The sequence below is a fragment of the Hydra vulgaris genome, chromosome 01 (assembly GCF_038396675.1).
Source record: "Hydra vulgaris chromosome 01, alternate assembly HydraT2T_AEP".
Lineage (NCBI taxonomy): Eukaryota > Metazoa > Cnidaria > Hydrozoa > Anthoathecata > Hydridae > Hydra > Hydra vulgaris.
This window is the reverse complement of record NC_088920.1, coordinates 9,954,397-9,977,329: the sequence shown is the minus strand read 5'-3', so window position 1 is coordinate 9,977,329 and position 22,933 is coordinate 9,954,397. Positions and strand designations below refer to the sequence as shown.

At 25.3% G+C, this 22,933-nt stretch overlaps 1 protein-coding gene across 1 annotated transcript; it reads right to left on the bottom strand.

Moving 5' to 3' along the window:
• Window positions 1-604: 604 nt before the first annotated feature.
• LOC100199452 (putative serine protease K12H4.7) lies at window positions 605-21,840 on the bottom strand. Its single transcript, XM_065787350.1, has 9 exons — window positions 21,401-21,840; window positions 19,404-19,591; window positions 12,802-12,979; window positions 12,153-12,264; window positions 7,484-7,685; window positions 2,965-3,058; window positions 1,672-1,789; window positions 1,354-1,441; window positions 605-1,282 (listed from the first exon to the last, which is right to left on the bottom strand). The coding sequence occupies exons 1-9, from the start codon at window positions 21,793-21,795 to the stop codon at window positions 1,167-1,169; spliced, it is 1,491 nt and encodes a 496-aa protein (XP_065643422.1). The 5' UTR covers window positions 21,796-21,840; the 3' UTR covers window positions 605-1,166.
• Between the last annotated feature and the right edge of the window lie 1,093 nt (window positions 21,841-22,933).

Genomic DNA, 22,933 nt, shown 5'->3' with positions numbered 1-22,933 from the left:
ACTTTAATTTAGAATTTCTTAACAGGGGTGACCGGGTCTAATTGCCTCAATGTTTACTCTTTGAGCTCTGTAAATGTACTCTGTAGTAAATTTTTTTTTATATTTATTAAAATTTAGCTTTGAAAAATAACAAATTCTTGTGTTAACATTCTAAAAATTAATTAAAGCAGGCACAATTAGGGCCTTAAATAAAAAAAGAACTTACACCAAGGTGAAGTAAGTTGGTTAATACAATAATTTACAGGCGCAAAATTTATAAAACTTATTTTATTAATTTAGAAAATTTTTAACTTGTAGCAATTATTTGCTTAAAAAGCAAATAATTGCTACAATTACGCTGCAAAACATATTAAAAAAATCATTTTTGTTAAAAAAAAAAAGAAAAGCTGTGTTCCAAAAGTTTTTATTTTGGCCGATAACAAATGAATCCAATTAACTCTTATGCTCGAATTTCAACTACAATTTGAGTTCAAATTGAAGGTTCTTGGTTCCTACCACTTTCTAGCAGAAGACTCTGAAGTTAAACATAATTGTTCAACTTACCCCTGCTGCAAACTAGCCCCGGTTTCCCCTAGTTTGAAAATGCTATGACACAAGAACAACATTTAACATGAAATTATATTATATATTAATTATATATTAAACAATTGCTCACAAAGTTTCAACTTCAATATACATAAAAACTAATACATGATAACTAATATTTATTATCTATTAAAAATTATTAATATATAAAATCATTTATACATAAAAATTAAAAAGTAAATACAAATTTATTAGAATATAAAACCAGTGAAAAAAATTAGTAAAAATTCATTAAAAAAATTGAAAAAAAAAAAAAAAGATTAAAAATAATTAAATTTTTGATATATATTTTTTAAAAACAAATATGGATAATCAATAATAAGAAAAATTTAGAATAAAAAAACATTTATAAATCTTCATTTTCAAAATTTTGAAAAATTAAATATTTTATAAAATTTATGTAACTTATAATGTGTGTATATATATATGATTACAGCTTTTGTTATTTTATATTTAATATATATATATATATATATATATATATATATATATATATATATATATATATATATATATATATATATATATATACATATATATATATATATAAAATAACAAATGCTGTTGTTATTCTATTGTAATTATTGTTGAGCCACAAGCCATTTTGTGATTAAATCTCCAATAAATTGCCTTGCTTTTATTAGTTCAGCAGAATCATCGGGGGAACTCGGATACATGTTGGCACAGTGAGCAGTACCTAAAAAGTAATAGTTTTTAAACAAATTCAAATTAAAAAAAAACAACTGTATAATAGAAAAGAAAACATACCATTAATGAAAACAGAAATCATATCTTTTGCATTTTTTGTAAAACTTAATGCATGCCAAGGATCAATTGAACCATTTGGAAAAACAATCTGTAAACAAATCTTAGCTTAATTACTGTTGCTTAGTTATCATCCTTTTTTTTTTAAATTAAGTTAAAAGATATTAGGTTAAACTTAAAATTATAAAAATGCTATTTTATTATTATAAAAATAGTATAAAGAATAAAAAACAAAAGTATAAGTAAAATAAAGTATAAAAAATAGTATAAAGTATAAAAAAGTAGTATAAAAAAATAAAAAAGATTAGTATTGTAGCTTACACGTTTTGCATTCATTTGGTAACCACCATAATTAGTATTCGTCCAATTTATGCCTTGACTAATTGAACTTTCATTAAACTTGTCTCCAAAAATGTCAACACATTGTTTCAAAAAAAAACTAAAATATTAAAAAAAATACTTTAGCCTAAACTATATACAGAAATTTCTATTTTTATTTTTGACTATTCTTTTAAGAAACACTTTAAACTAACAGAATTCTACCTGTTTTTTGTTAGTTAAATTTTTATCAGTCAAAAACTCACAAAGGGGTTTTATTGTTATCACGCATAATTTTATCAAGTATTTACATAGTTTACATGTTACAACCTTTATTTCCAATTTAAATTATAGGTACACATATGGTCAAAATTTGGCCAGTATTAAATCAACTACAACAGTTCTTAGTAACAACTCCAATAACTCAATGACATTGAAACACAAGCCTTGATCAGCTGTTGTGCTCTTAACAGCAAGCACTCTGCTGTTGCACCACCACTATGTAATATTAAATTTGCGGCAGACACAAGTATTATTTAGAAGGTTTTTATAACTTAATAAGATGTAAGTTTTTATGAGTTATGAATAAACTGATAGACAAAACAATGGTAATAATTTTTTAATGAGGTGTTGAAAGTGTTAGCTAAGCAGTCTTATTTAAAAATTTTCTTTTTCTTTCGGAAAGATAAAGTATATTATTGCATAAATTTTTAAGCATTTAATTAATTAAGACAAAACAGTGGTTAATTAAGACAAAACAGTGGACAAACACTTAACTTGTTGCCCTTTATTTTTGTAGCAACTTTCAATTTTACTTTCACAATCAACAATTAACTTCAATTATTTTACCAAAAAACAAAAAGAGTAGACAGTGTTTAGATTAGTCAAAATATAATTAGAAATTAAAGTAGATTTTAGAAATTAAAGTAGAAATTAAAGTAGAAAATTAAGACATTAAGTATAAAAATTAATAGGAAAACTTTAGAAAAATACAGCAAAATTTTTGCTGCAACATTAACAAACCCATACTTAAAGACAGTAGCTGATGTAAATCAAGAACGATTTAGAAAGATAATGACTCTGTGTCATAAGAATATTTTGGTGAAAACAATGCTTAACAGCCATAATCATCCTAATTGAAGCCAATAGAGAATTTGTGAAACAAATGAATATTAAACAAAGGATGATAATGGTTGCAATTGTGTGTATTTCAATCAAAAATTTGATTGAAATACACACAATTGCACAAACAATTAAAATCAGAATCAAAAAAAGAGCAGAAAATATAAAACTCACTCTAATGGAAACATGTTTCCAAATACTTGTTTTATAGAATCTGTTGTTTGATAATAGCCAAATTCAGTACATGTCTGGTAAAGCCATTGTCTACCTAAAAGAAAAAAATACCTACCTATATAAAAGGCTGTTTTTTTTTTGTTAACATTTAAAATTAGTTGTTAAAAATAATAATTTTTAAAAACTCAATCTTTATGAATTAACAATTTTCAAACCTTTAAGAAAGTATACTTGGGAATGATTACTTTCTAGTGCACTGAATTATTACATTTCGCCCCATTAAAGGAGCCAGGGTAGAAATTAAATTATATAAACTGAAAAATATCAATATATTTTTACATTATCAAAATTATTAAACATAATTAGAAATTATACTTTCTTTTCCAACTTTCTTGAAAGTTTGAAAACTATTAAGTCATAAAAATTGAGTTTTTGAATATTTTAGAATTATTTCGCATTCTCAACCATTTCTGACCACTGTGGAACCGCGTAATTAATAAGCCATTCAAATTTGATTGTGTATATATAATATCATATATTATATAAATAATAACTATTTAAATACAAGCAATAAGCGCTTAACCATATATACTATTATTTTCATTTTCATTTTGATTTATTAATTTAACTTTTACACAAGGTAAATGATAATTATGGTATGCATGAGTAAAATAATATATTAAACATTTTTAATCATTAAGTATAATAAAAAAACTGCGTACATTAACTAAGGTACATTTACTAGTGATTTTTTTAAGCATTAAAAATATTGGAGTTTAAAAACAAATAAAACTTAACAAAACCTTCATTAACCCGACACCGCATATTGTATATTTAAAGAGACAAACAGAATTTGACTTAATTTTATAGTGTAAATTTAAATAAATGCGAATATATGCTTAGTTTCTCTAAGAAAATATCTTAATAAAACCAGGGGTTTAAAGAACATAAATGGTTTTTTGTTCATGAGATCTGCAATCTGATAAATCTAAAAAATCAAGAAAAAATATATGCGGTGTCAGGTTAATTTATTGTAATCATTATTTTTATTATTACAAAGTCAAAAAGAATATAAAGAAAAACTTTCTGAAAAAGTTTTTGGTTGTTTTTTCGATTTTCAAATGTAAAATAAAATAACTAAAGATCAAAAGCTCATTTATTTAAAAATTAAATGTGCATGATTGCTATATTGTTATTAAAGGGCCTTTTAAAAAAGATGCCAGTAAATAGAGGGGGAAGGAGGTGCTGAAAAGTTCAACAGTAACTGACAATGGAAAGGAGGGTGGTGGTCTGAAGACTGAAACGAAGACTTTTTTTAAATCATTTTTTTAAAAGAAAAAGTCTATGTTTATGCCATATGAGCAGATTTAAATAAAATAACTTAAAAATTATACCATAAAAAATACCATAAAAAAAATTGATTGTAAATATGCAGTTTTTATTTTATAATTATTAAAATATTAAAAATATTAATAATTATAAAATAAAAAATAACAGATATTGACAGAGTTTGACCAAATATTGACAGTTTGACAAATAGGGAGGAGGGGTTCAAAAAACCAAGAAATTTTTACTGTTTCATTTATTATAAAAAAACAGTTAATTCTTAATTGCAAGGATGCAAAACTTTTAATGAATTTAAAATCATTTTATCTTTCGAAAAAACAAACTTTTTATATATTCCATTGTCTTATAGATAATAGAGTTTTGGAAAAGGTTTTAATTCTCTTAAATAAAATTCCCTCTTGACATTTTTAAACATTGGTATAGTTCTCAATAGACATTGTTAATGATTGATACACAAATAATTCCATTAAGGTAATTTTTCAGCACAAGAATATTCTTGAGAAAACACTTATAAAAGCTGTACCAATAAACAATAAAAATGTGATGTGAGAGGGAATAACAAATATTATAGACTTACTAATAGATAAAATTACTTTATAGATTATTAATGTATAACATTTTTTAATAAATCTAGTAAAATAAATTAATTATTTGAAACATAACTTAAATTACAAGAAATTAGTTATATTGTCATCTCTGCTATCCCAGACAGCAGTCTTGATAAGCAGTTGAAGCTAGAGAAAAATTTACAGAATCAGCTTTTTGACATCGCCACTACTTGCTGATAGAATAAGTACAGATGATGTCAAGCTGGAAGAAAGTAAGTTCATTACATTTTAGAGTAACAAAATAGCATGGAAATTTTTTGCCAGATTTTAAGTGATTCAACCAATGGTATGTTATTTTCTTTTAAATATTTACAGGAGTAAAACTCTTTAATGTTAAAAGGAGTAAAACTCTTTATGTTAAACTCTTTCCATGTCTGGGTTATCTTTTAAAGGTTCTATGAAGACCAGAAGTTGGAGAGGTAAGGATATAATGAGAATACAGTAAAAGAGTACTGGATACAAATAGGTGAAAGAACAAGCTACATATGTTAAGAGATAAAAAAATTAGAGAGATGAAAATTTTTAGAAGATATCAATGTGGTTGTACACCAACATTTTATTATGGAATCGTGTAACACCAAATGTTTTAGTGTTACACGATTCCATTGCAGAAGAGCTTTGATTCAGCAGTGATGAAGAAAAGTTAAATCAAGACTCCGAAATCAGCGAGGAAAAAGATGGGTAACAGTCAGAAATGCAGGTACTCTTTCAATAACAAAGTTGCAATTTTTTTAACTAAAATTATTTTGTTGATAAGTAAATAACTAAAAATAGGTTGAAAAATTTTATCAATTGAAAATCAACTAGGTACAAGTCTGGAGATACAATAAATCTAACAACAAGGATCAATGTTGGTATACAACCTCAAACAATGTTGGTGTACAACCACGTTTGGTAATTTTAATAATAATCTTAACACTATAGATATTTTTAACCACTCTCAATTGCTATTCACCAGGGCTTGTATCGCGCTCCGCTTGTAAAACGCGCCCGTAAACGGTATTTTCAAACGTTCTAGGCGCAATAAACAATGCTCGTTCAGCTTTTAACAAGCGTATAAAATAACGCTCGTCCAATAGTTCGGGATTATTTTTTTATTTTCATAAAATATTTAAAAAAGATTTTTTATTAAAGATATTCTATTATCAAAGCAATAATATAAAATATAAAAAGCACTATGTCGTTCTCTTTTGCACTAACGTAATGAATGAGCAGTTTGAAGTCGTTAATAGTCACTAATTTCAATTATGGAATGTGCACGTGGAAACGCAAATTGAATACAAAAATGCGCAAATAAAATAAGAATAGAAAATTAGTAAACCGCTAAAAGAAAATTGAAACTGCAGAGTATTTTTAATCTTGTGAAAATATCAAGTAAGATTTATTTGATTTATTGTTTGTAATATTCCACACATCGTTTATAATAAAAATAAATATTAATAATAGAGTAATTTTTAAAATTAGTTTTTGTTTATAGTATAGTTTAAGTATAGTTTAATACAAGAAGTTTGGAAGTATAAAAATCTACTTCGTTGAAGTAGTTTCGTGAGTGTGATACTAATTCAAACATTTTTTGACGAAAGAATTATGTAGCAAATAAAAATTTAAAAAAAAAAAGATATAAAAAAATAAAAAGCTTTTTATGAGCATCGCCGACTTTATTTCGAGCGCACATAATCACGCTCGATAAAAACATATTCTAATTTTACGAGCGTGATATAACACACTTGACGATTTTCTTCATCACAAGCCCTGTATTCACCCTCCCACCCTCAATTGCTAGATTTTAATGTATGGATCAAAAACATATCTATTGGTAATGATGATGCAAAAAGAACGTTAGGCTCATTCAAGAGCCTTATGTTCTTTTTGATTGCTACTAGACATAAAGATCATCTTCAAAATGTCCTAAAAAACTAGAAAAAATTTGACTAACAATAGACAATAACAATATGACCAAAATAACAATATGACCAAAATAACGCTATTAAAAAAAAACTATTAAAATATTTGAATTTGAATAAAAAAAAACTATTAAAATATTTGAATTTTTTGAAAAAAAAATTTTTACCACATTAAATCTTTGATTTACTAACAAATATTAGTTTTATGTTTTTTTTTTGTATTTTCAGATTTATAAATGTAAATTACCGAGCTTAAATAGTAGCAATAACAATTGCATATGATTTATACACCTATAAAACACATAACTGATTTGTTCTAGTTGTCCAAAATGTAACAAACTTGTATTTTCCATTAATTAGCCATTAGCCAGCTTAACATTAAAACTGCATAACTCAAATTTGAAATATATAGCACATCCAGTCAAAATAGAACTCATAAATTTTTTTAGGTCTCATAGAATGGGAATGAGAGCTTTTTTTATTTGGGACACCCTAGTTAGTATATTTAAGTGTAATATAATGTATTTATATTTATGTCAGTTTATACATGCTAATATGTTGTTTCCATATATGAAAGAAAATATAAAAAAACAAAAACTTTGAAAATCAATAAATTATTTATGATATTTGTTGTTTATTTATATATATTTAAAACTAAACCTCCTTCTGCAGCAGATGAGCCCCAGTCAGTTTCCTTCATACTTTCAACGTAATCCTCATATGAGACATCTAAGCACTTTTGCTGATAAGTGTTCATAATTAAATTGTTAACAGCTACATAACGAATGTATGGATCTCCTAATTGAGTATCACTCATTATACCACATAAAACATCAATAGTAATATTGGTTCCAATTGCACCCTAAAAATTTTAAATACTGATGGTTAAGAATTACAATTATAATGTAATACTGAAATTGAAACAGTTGGAAACAAGTTTATACATTTAAAGATTATGGTGTTTGTATTCATTATGATGAACAAGGCTAGCTAAAAAAAAAAAAAAAAAAAAAAATGTTTTGAAAATTTGAACTGTGTATTTTTATTTTAAAAAATAAGAAAATTTCTTTGATTGAATGTCTTTGATTGGGTGAAAGAAACTTTGTGATTTATTTTATGCAATTAGCTACATGTATGAGCAAAAGCTAGCTCACTTGTTTGAGTTTATATGGAAAAAATTGTCTCACTTGAGTGGGTTCCCATTAAAGTTTAGTGAGATCTCAGTTATCCAGGTAAGCCCATTTGTGGTGTAAACAATTTTCACTTTTATAGGTAAATATTAAACATGGCAAGATCTTGCTTAAGTGAGCCAGCCCAGATAACAGGACTAGTCCACCTCATATAAAAAGCCTCTGATAGTAAACAACCCTATAATAATACATACACACTAGGGTGTAAAAATATCAGCAAAAAAGCTTGTAAAAGCACACTTTTTTCTTTATTTGTTGAAAATTGTAATTTTTTATGCAACAAAACCTGAAAAAAAAATTATTCAAGTAATTTTTGTTAAATAATAGTTATTTTTGGAACATATTTTAATAAAACATTAACTATTTAATAAAAATTGAAAAAATAAAAGTTTTCTCAAGGCCTTAAGAAAACTTTTATATCTTCAATTCTAAGAACGCATGTAACGTTCCCTTAAATGACTGTAACAACCCCTACAAATATTTAAATTACAAATATTTTTAAATCCAGTGCTTAAGCAGGCCAAAAGCCTAAAAAGTTTAGTTAATAGTGCAAATATTTTGCTAGATAAACAATTTCAATATTTTCAAAAAAATTGCCATATCTGTATCATAATTTTTTGCTAAATTTATCTTTAAACTAAAGGCAGGAAAATTGCAACAATGACAAATGATCAACTTTAACAAATGTTTGAAATGAATTAAAGAAATTTAAAAACTTCTTCTGACTTAAGTTGGTTTTACAAATCATTCATGATTTCTTTGCGTGCAACACTATAGAACTACTGACCAGCAATATGACTAACCAATTTTCCAGATTAAAATCAGACCATTAAAATCAGTTGCTTTGTAAACTGAAGTTGATTAAAGCAGTAAGATTTTATTTCACTTATTTCTTTTTTTTTTTAAGTTTTAGTATAGATTAGAGTAAACGCGGGTCAAACTATACTATTTTTTTGATTTTTTAAATAAAACTGGAAATGATGGGAATATTTAAAAAATAAAAACACCAGAACAAAGAGAACCATATCCCCTATTCTAATGTGTAAAAATAAAATAAAAGTCATTTTTATAAAAGTTTAAAAGAGTGTTGTAAATATTTCCTTTAATTGTAATAACTCGGGAACCATAATTAATTTAAAAATAATTTTACCCCTTCCCCCCCCCTCCCTCCCTAGCTTGTAGAAAATTGAATTTTAATACCAATTACATACTTTTTTTCCATTTTATAGTTAAAAATTAGACAAAAAAGTAAGAAAAATTATTATTAAATTATTTCTGGTAAAACCGATCATTCACATACAACTTTAAATTCCTATATTAAGTAGAATTTTTAAATAAGGTAACTATGATAAATAAATTAGGTAACTGTGTGAAATAAATTAGGTAACTATGTGAAATTATTTAGGTAACTATGTGAAATAAATTAGGTAACTAGGTGAAATAAATTAGGTAACTATGTGAAATAAATTAGGTAACTATGTGAAATAAATAATTGGATTTTCTCATGTGTTAGTTCCGAGTTCTTCCTATAAAAAATTATAGTTAATATTCACTTTCAATAATTCAGTGAACATTCAGATTCAAAAATTTCTGGAAAATTTCCAGAAATTTTTTGACCATAATCAGGATTAACAACCATACTCTCACAGCAGAGTCAATAATGGTGCATGCATTCTAGTTCCTATGTGATTGGGTTTACGGTTAAACACAAAATGATGTCATGGACTTCGTATGTGGTTACCTTCTTTGTACAAATTAATCAGAATTATTTAAAAACGGCAGGCCTGGCAAAGACTGGTTTTATGCATTTATGAACCAATGGTCTAAAGAAATTTCCACAAGAAAAACTCATAATTTAGTATCTGCCAGAGCCGCTTCTTGTACACAAGAAATAATTGATAATTATTTTGAAGTTGCCACTAAACAATATTAATTGTCTGGTATAACTTCTGGTTGTCATATTAGGAATTGCGATAATATGGGTTTCTGTGATGATCAAGGCAAAGCAACTGTAGTATATCAATAAGGTACAAAGCATGTTTTGAAACTCACTGGTAACAGTGAAAAAATTTATTATACAGTGAATAACTGGTGTAATGTTGATGGATACTTTTATTAGTGGAATACAAAGCAAAACAAAACATTAGAACTAGGTGGGCTTTAGGTGGTCCGACTGGCACAAAATATACAATTTCTAATTCTGGTTGGATGGAGAATGACACATTTATTGAATGGTTGAAGAAAGTGTATATACAAGATTGTCAAGCTATTACTGGTACTAATATTTTATATCTTGATGGACATAAGTCTCATGTCAGTTTACTACCAGGGACGTGGTGGGGATTGAACTCGGAACCTCTCGCTTATGAAGCAAGTGCTTTACCACTACCACATTATCGCTCTACCACTACCTAACTACCACAAGTAACTCATAATATAGAACCAATTACATCACTTTCAGCCAAAAGAAAAAAAATTAATTTATTCGGTCATGATGTAATACAAGAATCCAAATTGCAATACTTGGCTCTGCAACAAAACATTTGCCAAAAATTTGTAAAAAGTTCAGATTTTTTTTTGTTTGTAAATCTTTTATTATTTATGTATGCTATATAAAAAGTATATAGCATATGTCTGTATGCTATATAAAAAATATATAAAAATATCTAAATTTAGATATATAAAATGTTAAAATTTACTAAATGTATTTTATATTGATAGGTTTTAACAGAATTTCTGCTAAAAGCGATATTTTTTTTTCTTTTGGTTTTTATATTTTCAAATACAATTAAAAAAAAAAAATTAATTAATAATGTGCTTTTTGGTATTTTTTATCTTATTTCAAAAAAATAGTTTAAAAATAAAAAAATAAAGTTAATTGATTTTTATTGTTCGGTGATTGGTTTGATCCACTTTTAATCTATATGTGTATAAGGGCTACAATCCCAAGTTAAAATTATTTTAAGTACAATATAGTTAGAAATGCTGTCTGGATATTTGTTTATTTTAATGGATTTTATTATAAATTTTTATTTCTCTTTAGATCTTTAGATCACTATCAACAACAATCTGTAAATATCAGTAAATTAATTTTGAACTTTTTTGTAAACATAAGAGTGTGAAGAATATGAAAGTAGTGTACAAAAGCTTCAAAACAAACAAAAAAAAAAGCCTGAAAATATAAAGGCCAGAAAATAAAAACACCACGGTGTTCTATACATAATGAAGAATCAGAAAAGAAGACAGCACCCTAACTTATGGATTTTGCAGTATTAAAAAAATTGACAGCGCACTGTTTTATGGATACTGAGTATTTTTAAGTATCAGAAAAGAAGACAGTAAACTATTTTATGAATGTTGAAGTATTAGAAAAGGAAGCAACAAAAGGTATGTAAAGAGTGTTTTAAAAAAACTTGTCATGAACATGCCCAGACATTTTTACTTTATTTATCAAAATTATTTGAAAAAATAAATGTTGAGAAATTAAATAGTTTTAAACAAGAATTAATGCAAAAGTATAAAAAAAATATATGGTTTTACTTTTTAACTGTTACATTTGATAATATTTATATGTACATATATACATATATACATATATATATATATATATATATATATATATATATATATATATATATATATATATATATATATATATATATATGTATATATATATATATATATATATATATATATATATATATGTATATATATATATATATATATATATATATATATATACACACACATATATATATACATATATATATATATATATATATATATATATATATATATATATATATATATATATATATATATATATATATATAAATATATATAAATATAAATATATATATTAATATATAAATATATAATTATATATATATATAAATATATATATACATATATATATATATATATATATATACATATATATATATATACATATATATATATATATATATATATATATATATATATATATATATATATATATATATATATATATATATATATATATATATATATATATAACTTCTGTATGAACTCTCTATACTTATATAAAAAATAATTTGGGTTGAAATGATTTAGATCTGTTAGACACAAAAACCAGAAACAAGTTTTGCTTCAGTTACCTCAAACTCTCGATTATCTTTGTTATACTGAATTACACCAAAGAAGTTGTTTGCAGCATTATTAGCAAAATTTTGGATATTTCTCAGATCATTTGTTATTGGTTTGCATGTCCTGAAAATTTTAATTGCTAAAGATTAATTTTATTTGTTACAAATTATTATAAGTATAAATATTTTTATTAATATAATATTTAATATAACAAAAAAAAAAGGTTTGTATAAAAACTTGTGTTTATTTGTATATTACTATTATTAATATTTTATTAATACAAACTGTAATATATAAAAATATAATGAAATATATAAAAATTATTTAAGTTGTGCACAAAAAGAAGAGTTATCACAACACATATATTAAAAACTTAAGAAAGCACAACCATAACTGCTAGAATGGATTTAGGTCAGCGCTCTCTCATATTATGCACACTTTTATATTGAAAATGCAGACCATAATCTAGACATTTATATAAAATAATTTATTTTTTTTCTAATTTTTTTTATCTGTCTAAGATAGATGCTGCCTGTTTAAACATAAACCTACTATTTCAGTAATATAACATCGAATAGATATAAAAAATTTAACCTTATAGTCCAGTTTAGGAAAAAAAAATTATTAATATATAAAAATAATTGAACTTCAAAAAATTACTTGAAATCCATCGAAAGTTTCTTTAAACCTTCCTCTGTAGTTAAATAACTTTCTAAAATTTTTGTTGCAGCATTGACATTGGCACGACATCTGGAAGAACCAAGAGATTTTGTAGAAACTTCAAGATATTGTGGAAAATTGAGTTGAGCATAAATTGGAGCACTGCTAGCAACTGCACCTAGAGTAACAAAACATCTTTCTAGAATCAAACATAACATATTTACACTGGTTTGACCAAACTTTATTTATAAAAATAAAACTGAACAATAACAATATATAAGTTATACTATAAAAGATTGAAAAAATTAAAATATTTTTTTTCAGTACAGTTTTATCAATTCTTTTATATTTCTATTCTTTTTTTATGCTTTATTTTTATAATTTTTTTAAAGAGAACGCTAATAAACCAGACCAGAGAAAGTTTTTTTTAATTTTATGTAGCAGCACTTCATTGTAGCAGCAGGGTATAAGATGTCGATGTAGCAGCACTCTCTTGTAGCAGCAGGCTATAAGATAGTCGATGTACCAACACTCCCTCATAGCAGCAGGCTATAAGTAGTCAATGTAGCAACACTCCACGCATGCTTTAAAAATACTATAAAACAATAGAAAAAACAAAAACAAAAACTCTATTATTTAAAAAATCTTTCTAATCATCATTATTGCGGTTTTTAAAAAAATGATAAAACTCAATGTATTACCTTATTATCTTAATGTCCCCTAAAAAAGTTTACGGGAGCAATTTACGGCTCTTGTAAAAGTATAATTTTTCATAAATAAAAACAATTTTTGTGTTATTTTTTTATAAATATTGATTAGAAAAATTTAAAACTTGTGCAAACTTCATAAAATAAAAAATAAAAAATTTGAGTTTCAGATTGACTTTTTTTGCTTACAAAATGCGATTGTTTATTTATTCATCGTAACAGTTACTGATTTTTTTGTAGCGCTTAAGATCACTTTTTAACAATACAAACTACAACTTGTCAATGTAGTTATAAAAGTAATTATTACCAAAAATAGCAATTTCGTTTTCTGTAAAAGGGTATAAAAGTAATTATTACCGAAAGTAATTATTTCCATGAAATAATTATAAGGGTATAAAAGTAATTATTACCGAAAATAACAATTTCGTTATTCGGTAAAGGGTAAAATCAAAAGTAATTATTTCCATGTCAAATGACTCTGATATAAAAGTAATTATTTCCATGTCAAATGACTCAGAAATTTTTAAAAATATCACCCTATATCTCAGATTTTGCTGATCTTTATACAGTTAATAGTATTTAGTAAAATAAGAATTCCTTGAAAATTTTTTTGAAAAACTTTAGCATCTGGCTCTTGTTATATCATTTGAGCACCGTAAAAAATGATTTCCATTATTTGGATAACCGAAAGGAATTAAAAACCTCAGCTTTTTTTTTTTTAAAGTTTTTTTTTCCCTGTTTTCTTCAGAAAAAGTTTGAACAATTAAAAAATGAAACTTGTTTTTTAAAGAGCATTTAACTGGATGAAAGTACTTTTATAATAAAGTTTTTGTACAAAGTGAAGGTATATAGGACTATAGAAATTATTAAACAAATTTATTATTAGAGTTTCTGTAAAAGTTCTATTATTTATGCAGATAATGTTTCTATATGAGCTGGTGAGAATCAGAATGGTGTAAGTCAACGTTCCCTCTATTTGAGATATTTAAGGTTTTATTAGATTTAGCGTAGAGAGAATAGCGAAGATCCTGAAATATGACCATTTTACTTTTAACAGATGTTGGCCTGGTCTTTCTTGTTCCCTCAGAATTCCTATGTTTATTTAGAGACTTCAAGTTACATAACTTTAAAAATATTTGGTCTTTTCACTTAAAAATTTGTACCTGGCTATTTTCAGGGGGGGCGAATCCAATAAAATAATCAGAAGTGTAAAAAATTATTGTTAAGTACCTGTATTTATCAATTTAAATAAATTTAGGTAATTTTTTATATACCTGCTTTTTGATGCTCAAGAAACTTGTGTGGCCATGATGCCAAATGAATGAATGTGTAATATATATTTTTTTAATATAAAAAAAATATATACTATAAAATATATATATATATATAAATATATAATTAAAATATATAAATAATAATTATATAAAATATATATAAAATATATATTTTTTTAATATAAAAAAAATATTTACTACACATCATTCTATATTCATTGATCTTTCAAAATATATAACGATTTTGATCTGTAAGTATATGGATTTCCATATATGGATAACGAGGCACGCTCCTAACTTTTTTGTAGCGGAGTATTGCAATTGATTTTTTACTACCTTCTAGACTAGCTAAAGCTCTGAAACTTTTGGCATTTCTGTAGTACCAATGAACATGCATGTTAAAGTTGTACCAGGAAGGAAGAGGGGCAGTTGGGTCATAGGCCTACTTTTTCTTATCTGAATCTGGTAATAGATTTTTCACTACTTTTCAGACAAACTGGAGTTCTAAAACTTTCAGCATTTGCGTAGTCCTGATTGCGTGTTAAAATTGTTTCAAGGGCAGATGACCAGAGGATCCATAAGGCGAGGGCACTAGGGGTCATGCCCCACTTTTCTCAACAACAAAAATTTTTTTTTGCATTTTTAATAAAGAAAATAATGAAAATACTTTCTTCAAAAAATATTTTTAGTTTATATTTGTTCCATTCGGTTTTTGATCATTCTGTATTCAATGATCTTTATTAAAATGATTCAAGAAAGTATATATATTTATAAGATTTTTCATTTGCAAGTAAACAGATTAAAAACATTCATTTAAAATAATGATTTTAACAGAATTTTACATTGTATAATTTAAAATTTTTTGAATTGAAAAGAAAACAGACAGAGTAACATTAATCTGACAGACAACAATTGAAGAATGCAAATTAATGTTATCAGAGGCAATAAACAAGTTAACAGCTCATTCCTATATTACAAAGTGTCAAGCAAGATATCTAAGGCAACAAAAGGAAAACTTGGTAAAAGATTGTCAATTGTCTTAGGTGATTTTGCAGAAAACTGCACATTTGTGATTCAATAGGAAATCAAAAGTTGCCATTAGTGCTAAAGTCAATGCATGCTACACCCCATTGCCCTATTTATTAAACAAAAATGACCAGCTTAAAGAAAAAATTGTTTACTTCTTGTCAAAAGATAATGAGCATGACATTGGTTTTGTGTATAAAGTTCAAACACTAATAGTTAATTGTTTAAAAGAAAATTATTTTAATATTTCAAAGATTCTTTATTTTTCAGATGGTTAGGCTGCATAGTATAAAAAGTACAAAAACTTTTACAATATCTGTCTCCAGAAAGATGATTTAGACATTGATGAATATTTTTGCTACAAGTCATGGTAAGTCACCATGTGATGATATTGGTGGCACTGTAAAATGATTAACTGCAAATGCAAATCTACAAAGACCCACAAATGACTAGATATTGAATTGTAATAAAATGTTTGACTGCTGAGTGAAAAATATTAAAGGAACTTTTTTTCAAAACTGAAAAAGAAAGACTGACCGAATTGCACACCACTTTGAAAAAAACAATTGCAACTAAGTAGAACAACTCCTGAAATTAGGAGCTATCATCAATATAACCCAGAATCTATAGATACTACTAGCTTTAAACGAACAAATGAAAATTTTAATATAACAGGCATGTTTTCTTTTTCTGATATACAAAGTATTTAACCAAATCAGCAAATTAACATCAATACATTGAAAATTAAGCTCTATACATTGAAAATTAACATTAATACATTGAAATTTGGCAAATTTGTTCTGTGTAAATATGATGTTTCATTGGATTAGTATGATTAATTGACAATATTGAGCAATATGATATGGTAACAATAATGTACCCGCGCAGTCCTTTTAACAAACTTTTCTGCCCATCTAGAGCAGATGATTAACAAAATTACTAATATAATTTGTACCATTAATGCCCCTGTAACAACAACTGGACATATGTATACTTTGACCATTGACACATCTTAGCAAATCTTAACAAAATCTTGACACATTTTGTTTTTGCATTTTATTATGTAAATAATTTAATAAAACAGAACAAGAGTCAAACCAAAAATAATTTTGAAAACAATATTTTCAAAGTTATCTTCACTTTATTAAAAATACTGAAAAAAAAATTCTTTTTTTGAGAAAATAAATGGCCCCAGTTTTGAGAAATGGTGCTAATGCCCCAAGTCATGGACCCTCTGGTCATCTGCCCTGGAAACAATTTGAACACACGTTCATCAGGACTACACAAATTTTTAAATTGCTTATCTGGAAGGTAGGGAAAAATCTATCACAAGATTCTACTACAAAAAAGTGGGGGACTTGCCCCAGTCACCTCCTAATGTCTTGGGGCCCTAAAAACAATTTTAAAATGCACATTCATTGGCACTACAGAAATGCAAAAACATTTAGAGCTCCAGCTAGTCTGGAAGGTAGTAAAAAATCAAGGGCAATACTCCATTGCAAAAAAATGGAAACTGTGCCCCGTTATCCATATCCATGGAAATCCATATACCAGCAGATCAAAATATAGAATGATGTGTAATATATACTTGTTTGATATCATCAAGACAACATGGGATTCTTGAGCATCAAAATAAGGTATATAAAAAATTACCTAAATTAATTTAAATTGATAAATACAGGTACTTAAAAATAGTTTTTTACACTTCTGATTATTTCATTAGATTCGCCACCCGTAGCCAGGTACAAATTTTTAATTAAAATGATCAATTATTTTTAAAGTTATGTAACTTGAAGCCTCTAAATAAACATTGGAATTCTGAGGGAATAAAAGGGACCAGGCCAACATCAGTTTAAAGTAAAATGGTCATACTTAAGGATCTTCTTAGAGCCAGAGGCTAAAAACTTTAATGAATCCTTATTTTATTAAGCACTCTAACTGTATAAAAATCAGAAAAATCTGAGATATATGGGGACATGACCAGGGTCATTTGACATGGAATTACCCTAAAGCAGAATTTAGTATTATAAATGCGAATAAAAATATTACATAATTATACTTTTGTACAAAAAATATACATAATTATGAAGTTGTAGTAGAATTAGTAAAAAAAAGAAAATCTTCTTTTCTTCAAACACAGATATGCAGTGCTGAGAAATTTTTTTTCTAAAATCTTTTGTGTGATATACTGTGAAATATTATTATAACATTAATAATAATGTAATTAAGATGAAAAAATCATTTAAAAAATAAACCAATAATTGAATAAAAACTGCAATGCTTTATTAAGGCACGGTTATTAAAAAAAAAAAAAAAATTTTAAAAACTGCCAATTGAAATATTTTTAAGAGGTGATTAATGTAAATTTTCGGGAAACTGAAAAAACTGCATTTCCCCCCATTGCTAAGTTTTGCTAATGGTTTAATAACTTTTGTTTGAAAAACATTATCCTCTTCAAAAAAAATTGAATTACGGGGGAAATGCAGTTTTTTTTTAGTTTTCCAAATATATCCAAATAATATCCAAAATAAAACAATTTTTGACATGTAAAGATTGCTGCACCATACTATGTTCAGTTAATTTTTTTACAGGTAGACTAATGCAACTGCCTTTATTATTGAATTGAAAAAATACTATTAAAATATTGCAGTTTGTTTTAAATGGTGCAGCTTAACTGGTTTTTAAAACCAGAATAGAATATTAAATATATGGCCAGCAATTCAAAAATCTAATTAAAGTTTCTTTTAATAATGCACTTATCTCTTATGTAGGAAGTACCCTTGTCAATATCTAACTTTAGATAACTTTATTTACTTAATTTCAAAAAGAAAACTAAAATTGAAAGAAGAAAAAAATTATTTGAGCATTATCCCACTATAGTCCAAAACTTTTAGAATAAACTTCTAAATATCATTTGTAACAAAAAAACTACTTACAAGAAAATTCATATTTAATGGGTTTTTTTAATATTTAATAAAAAATTTAATAGCCTTTAAAAATCTATAAACTGAGAACTATTTCACCAGAAAACCCTTGAATATTTTTACCAGAATATTAAAACTAGTAATATCATAATTTGTTGCACGCCCTTATAAAACACAAAAGCTTAGATAAACCTAAGTATTTATTTTTCATTTTATTTTCAACTTGGTTTATTCTTGTATGACATGACCACTCTTTGTAAACAAAAAATCTATTAAATTGCAGTTATATCTGATAAATTTAAAGATTGCCAAACATAATATTTATAAAAGAATAGACAAAATGTATACAATTTTCTTAGTTGTCTAAAAGTGAAATTAATTCAACTTAACTTAAAGTTTTAAAAGTCAAATAAGGGGTATTTGTTTTAAATCTAAATTTAAAACATTAGTTATGAACTTGAATATTATTGCGGATATAAACAGTGATTTTTTTCATTTTATTTTCAACTTGGTGACAACTAACTGTGATTACAAGAATATATACAGAGATTTGGATTTAATAATTATAAGATCTTGTTTTAAAACTATAAATTTTATAAAATCATGATTAAATAAATTAAACAGAAAATATTTTAAAACATTTTATATTTTAAAAAATATAACTTTTATACCATAAATTAGATGCTGATATTTATAGCGGAGCCAAGCCGCTAAAGCACCAGGATATGAGCCACCAAATGCTATCCATCGATTTTTATCATTAAGTGAATATTTTAATGCCATTTCATTTCTAAAGTAAGCCAAATCTGCAAGGGCTTGTTCACTGCTGAGATATTTCAGATTTTCTGTCGACATGTCACTAAAGATATAAATAAAAAATTTTTTTCAGCTAACAACAAAAAGTAAATAAAAATTCTATTGTAATATGGCATAAAAATGATTTATAAAATGATCATTTCATGTCAAGTGGTGCACAGTTTTAAAAAGGTTTTACCTAATATTTTTGAAGAAGGTTAGAATAAATGAAACAAGGTCCAGTCAAACAGAGAAAGATTTTATGATATTGACTTAAAAAAAGGCAACAAAACAAATTTCTTATTTGAGATATTTTCTTAGTCTTTTTATGATTTTGCTCATAGTGCAAGCCTTCTCAGAAGACGCGTGCAGTTGCATGCCATATTGGAGCATACATGTAATATTTTGTTTTGATAACAAGCTCTTTGAAAGTATCAAGTTAACACATTAAAAAAATAAGCTGCCTAAACAAATGTAAACTTAAACTAAAATAAACAAACTATTAACTGGAATGAGTAATAAAAACTAAAAAAATATCTCAAGAATGAAAAAAAAAATTAACCAGAAAAATAAAAGCATAAATTTAAAATAAATTTTAATTTTAATTTAAAAGCCTTTCACTACAAAAAATTTAGAAAAAATCGAAGTTTTAAAGTTATTTAATCCAAGCTTAACTACTACACAGCTTTAATAAAAATTTGAAACTTTGATACTTGTAATGCCTACAAAGCATATTAGGCATACAAAAAAATATCCAATAGTAGGATTTGAACCCTCATACAAAGCCGAAGTAACAGCCTCACCTCACAAATGACACAATTACTTAACTTAAGTGCTAAATCAACATGGCGATATTTAAAAAATTATTAAGTTTGAACTATTGAGACACTTCTAAAATAAAAAAGTATAAGTTTTATGCTTTCATTTGCTCTGGTTTATCCTTTTTTATTTTATTATTTGTTAACTTCATTTCTGTTTTAGTTTATGGTTTGTTTATTTTTAATTTTCTATTTAAATTAGTTAGGTTTTTTTAGCGCATTTTTTAAAACACACCAGCTATAAATTTTTTTAAAAAGCTGTAACCAAGTTATCAAGAAATGAAATTGTATGCGTGGTCTTATAAGATGTGCGACCGCACATGTCTTCTGAGAAGGCTTGTAGTGCTTTAATCTACAATTATAAACTATATAGTGGTATATATTTTATATGAGGAAATTTTTTAATTATTTGATTAACAAATTTTTAGCAAAGTATTATTTTATTAGTTTTCTTTATAATGGGAATTATAAAGAGGGAATTATGGGTAAAGTGGTTATTATTTGTGGAATTATGGGTAAAGTGTTAATTAAATCTTTATGGAACCTTGTTGAAGTATTAACATTTTTTTTTTTTTTTCTTTTTAATTTTAAAAATAAAATAATACTATTTATACTTAATAAAATTATTTTTTTTTATAATGAACTTTTGGTTTTTATTAACACTCTATAACTGTAAAAAAAAAAAAATTTTTTTTTTTATTAACAATTATTTTAAAAGTTATAGATTCTCTTTTAAAAAAAAAAAGACTTAGAGTGTTTTATTTAAAAAAGGGAAATAATAGACTTGCTGACTGCAGCTGACTGCAGTTTTTTGTTGTTGTTGTTGTTTTGCTGTTTTATAATTTAGTGAAAAAAAAATAGAATAACAATAGAAAATAACACTACAAAAAGAATTTAAAATTTTTGTAATCTTTTGCATTTCAATGCTAAATATTACCAAAATTTAAAATTCTTTTTAAAATTTTAATTTTTTTTAAGGTAACATATTTTTAAAAAATTTTAAAAATATGGTACCTTAAAAGATGAGTTTAAAACAAAAAAAATTTTAAAAATACCTCAAAGGATGACTTTCCCCGTAAAACCGATGCTCTAATCCTAGGATAAGAGCACCATGTTGCTTGGCATAATCAACCATTGCACCAACATTAACCCATAAAGAACTCAGAGAGCCTTCACCTCCTATCATTAAAAACACTGGTCCACCATCAAAATACTCATCATTTACATAATACCGCTGTTTCCACGTGGAATCATCTGCCTCGTCAAAATGATTCAATTTTTGAGTGAACCACTGAGGTTCAATATCGTTTAATAAAAACTGATTTTTTACTTTTGGAGTTCCCATGAAACCACCTTTTGGTCTACCATTTATAAACAATGGAATATGATCATCTCCTGTTGATAGATTAGTAAGAAGTAATAACAATGAAGTTACTTTTATAACCAGCATTTTATTTGGAATAAGGTGAAAATAATATCTGATTAAGTCTAAACTAAAAAATTTTAATATTATTTATTTATAATTAATATATTATAATATAATATAGTAATACTATAAAAGTATGTAAAAAACACTTTTATACATAAAAATATTGTATACAGTATTATAATATTATATTTAATAAATATAATATTATAAAAATTCACTAAAAATGAGTGAATAAATAATTTATTCACTCATTTTGAGTGAATTTTTTACTTTCATTATATTTTATAAATGAAATATTAGTTTGAATAAAACAAGTATTTTGATCATAAACTCATGTTTAATAAGTAACATTGCAGCAAATAAGTCGTGTTAAGTCAATAACAAAAGTTGACCCAAGTAGTATGCATCTTATAATCTTACCAATATTAATGACGTTCAGGCATGGTCAATTAAAAGTTTAGCAAAGGGATATTGTAGAAATTATTAAAGTTTTTTTAACAGAACTATAAGAGTAGTCTGCTTTAAGATTTTAAATCATTAAAAAATGGTTACCAAAATATGGCAGTTTAAATATTAGCCCAAATAAACCATTTGCTTATGTTAACGTACTTGGTTAAATAGTTTTTTTATAGTAACTTGCTTTTATAATAAAATAAAATAATTATAAATTATAAATACAATAATGTTAATATCTTATACACAATAACATTAAGGCATACATTAAGGAATAACAAATAAAGGTGACAAGAAACCACCAACAATCGCAGTTTGAATTTAACAGCGATCGTTATTACATTTTTATAATTAAACTTTTATAAATCATTTCCACTGATCACAGTAAATAATCGTTATCATCTATCCATATTTATCCACAAATATATATAAAAAAAAAAAACTTTATATCTGGACTATATAAATAAGATCTTGTGACTAAGATATTTTTATGTTTGTTAACAATGCGCATGTAGCAAAGCCAAAGTATTTGTTTTTAATATATAAGTTGAGCAACGATTTTTTTTTGTTACTTGACACGATTCGTAATTTTATTTTTATATTTTCAATAAATTTTCTTCAGAAAAATTTTTTGAAAGTATAAATAAAAAATTTATAAAACACGCTAACAATGTAAAATTATCTTGGTATTTTAAGTACATCAATT

Bases quoted from the DNA above. Each gene is read 5' to 3' on its own strand.
- LOC100199452 (XM_065787350.1), bottom strand. From the start codon at position 21,795: ATGCTGGTTATAAAAGTAACTTCATTGTTATTACTTCTTACTAATCTA. The intron at 12,980-19,403 runs GTATAAAAGTTA...TTGTTACTCTAG, and splicing joins ATATCAGCATCTAATTTATG to GTGCAGTTGCTAGCAGTGCT. The intron at 3,059-7,483 runs GTTTAGTTTTAA...TTTTTCTTTTAG, and splicing joins CTCATCTGCTGCAGAAGGAG to GTAGACAATGGCTTTACCAG.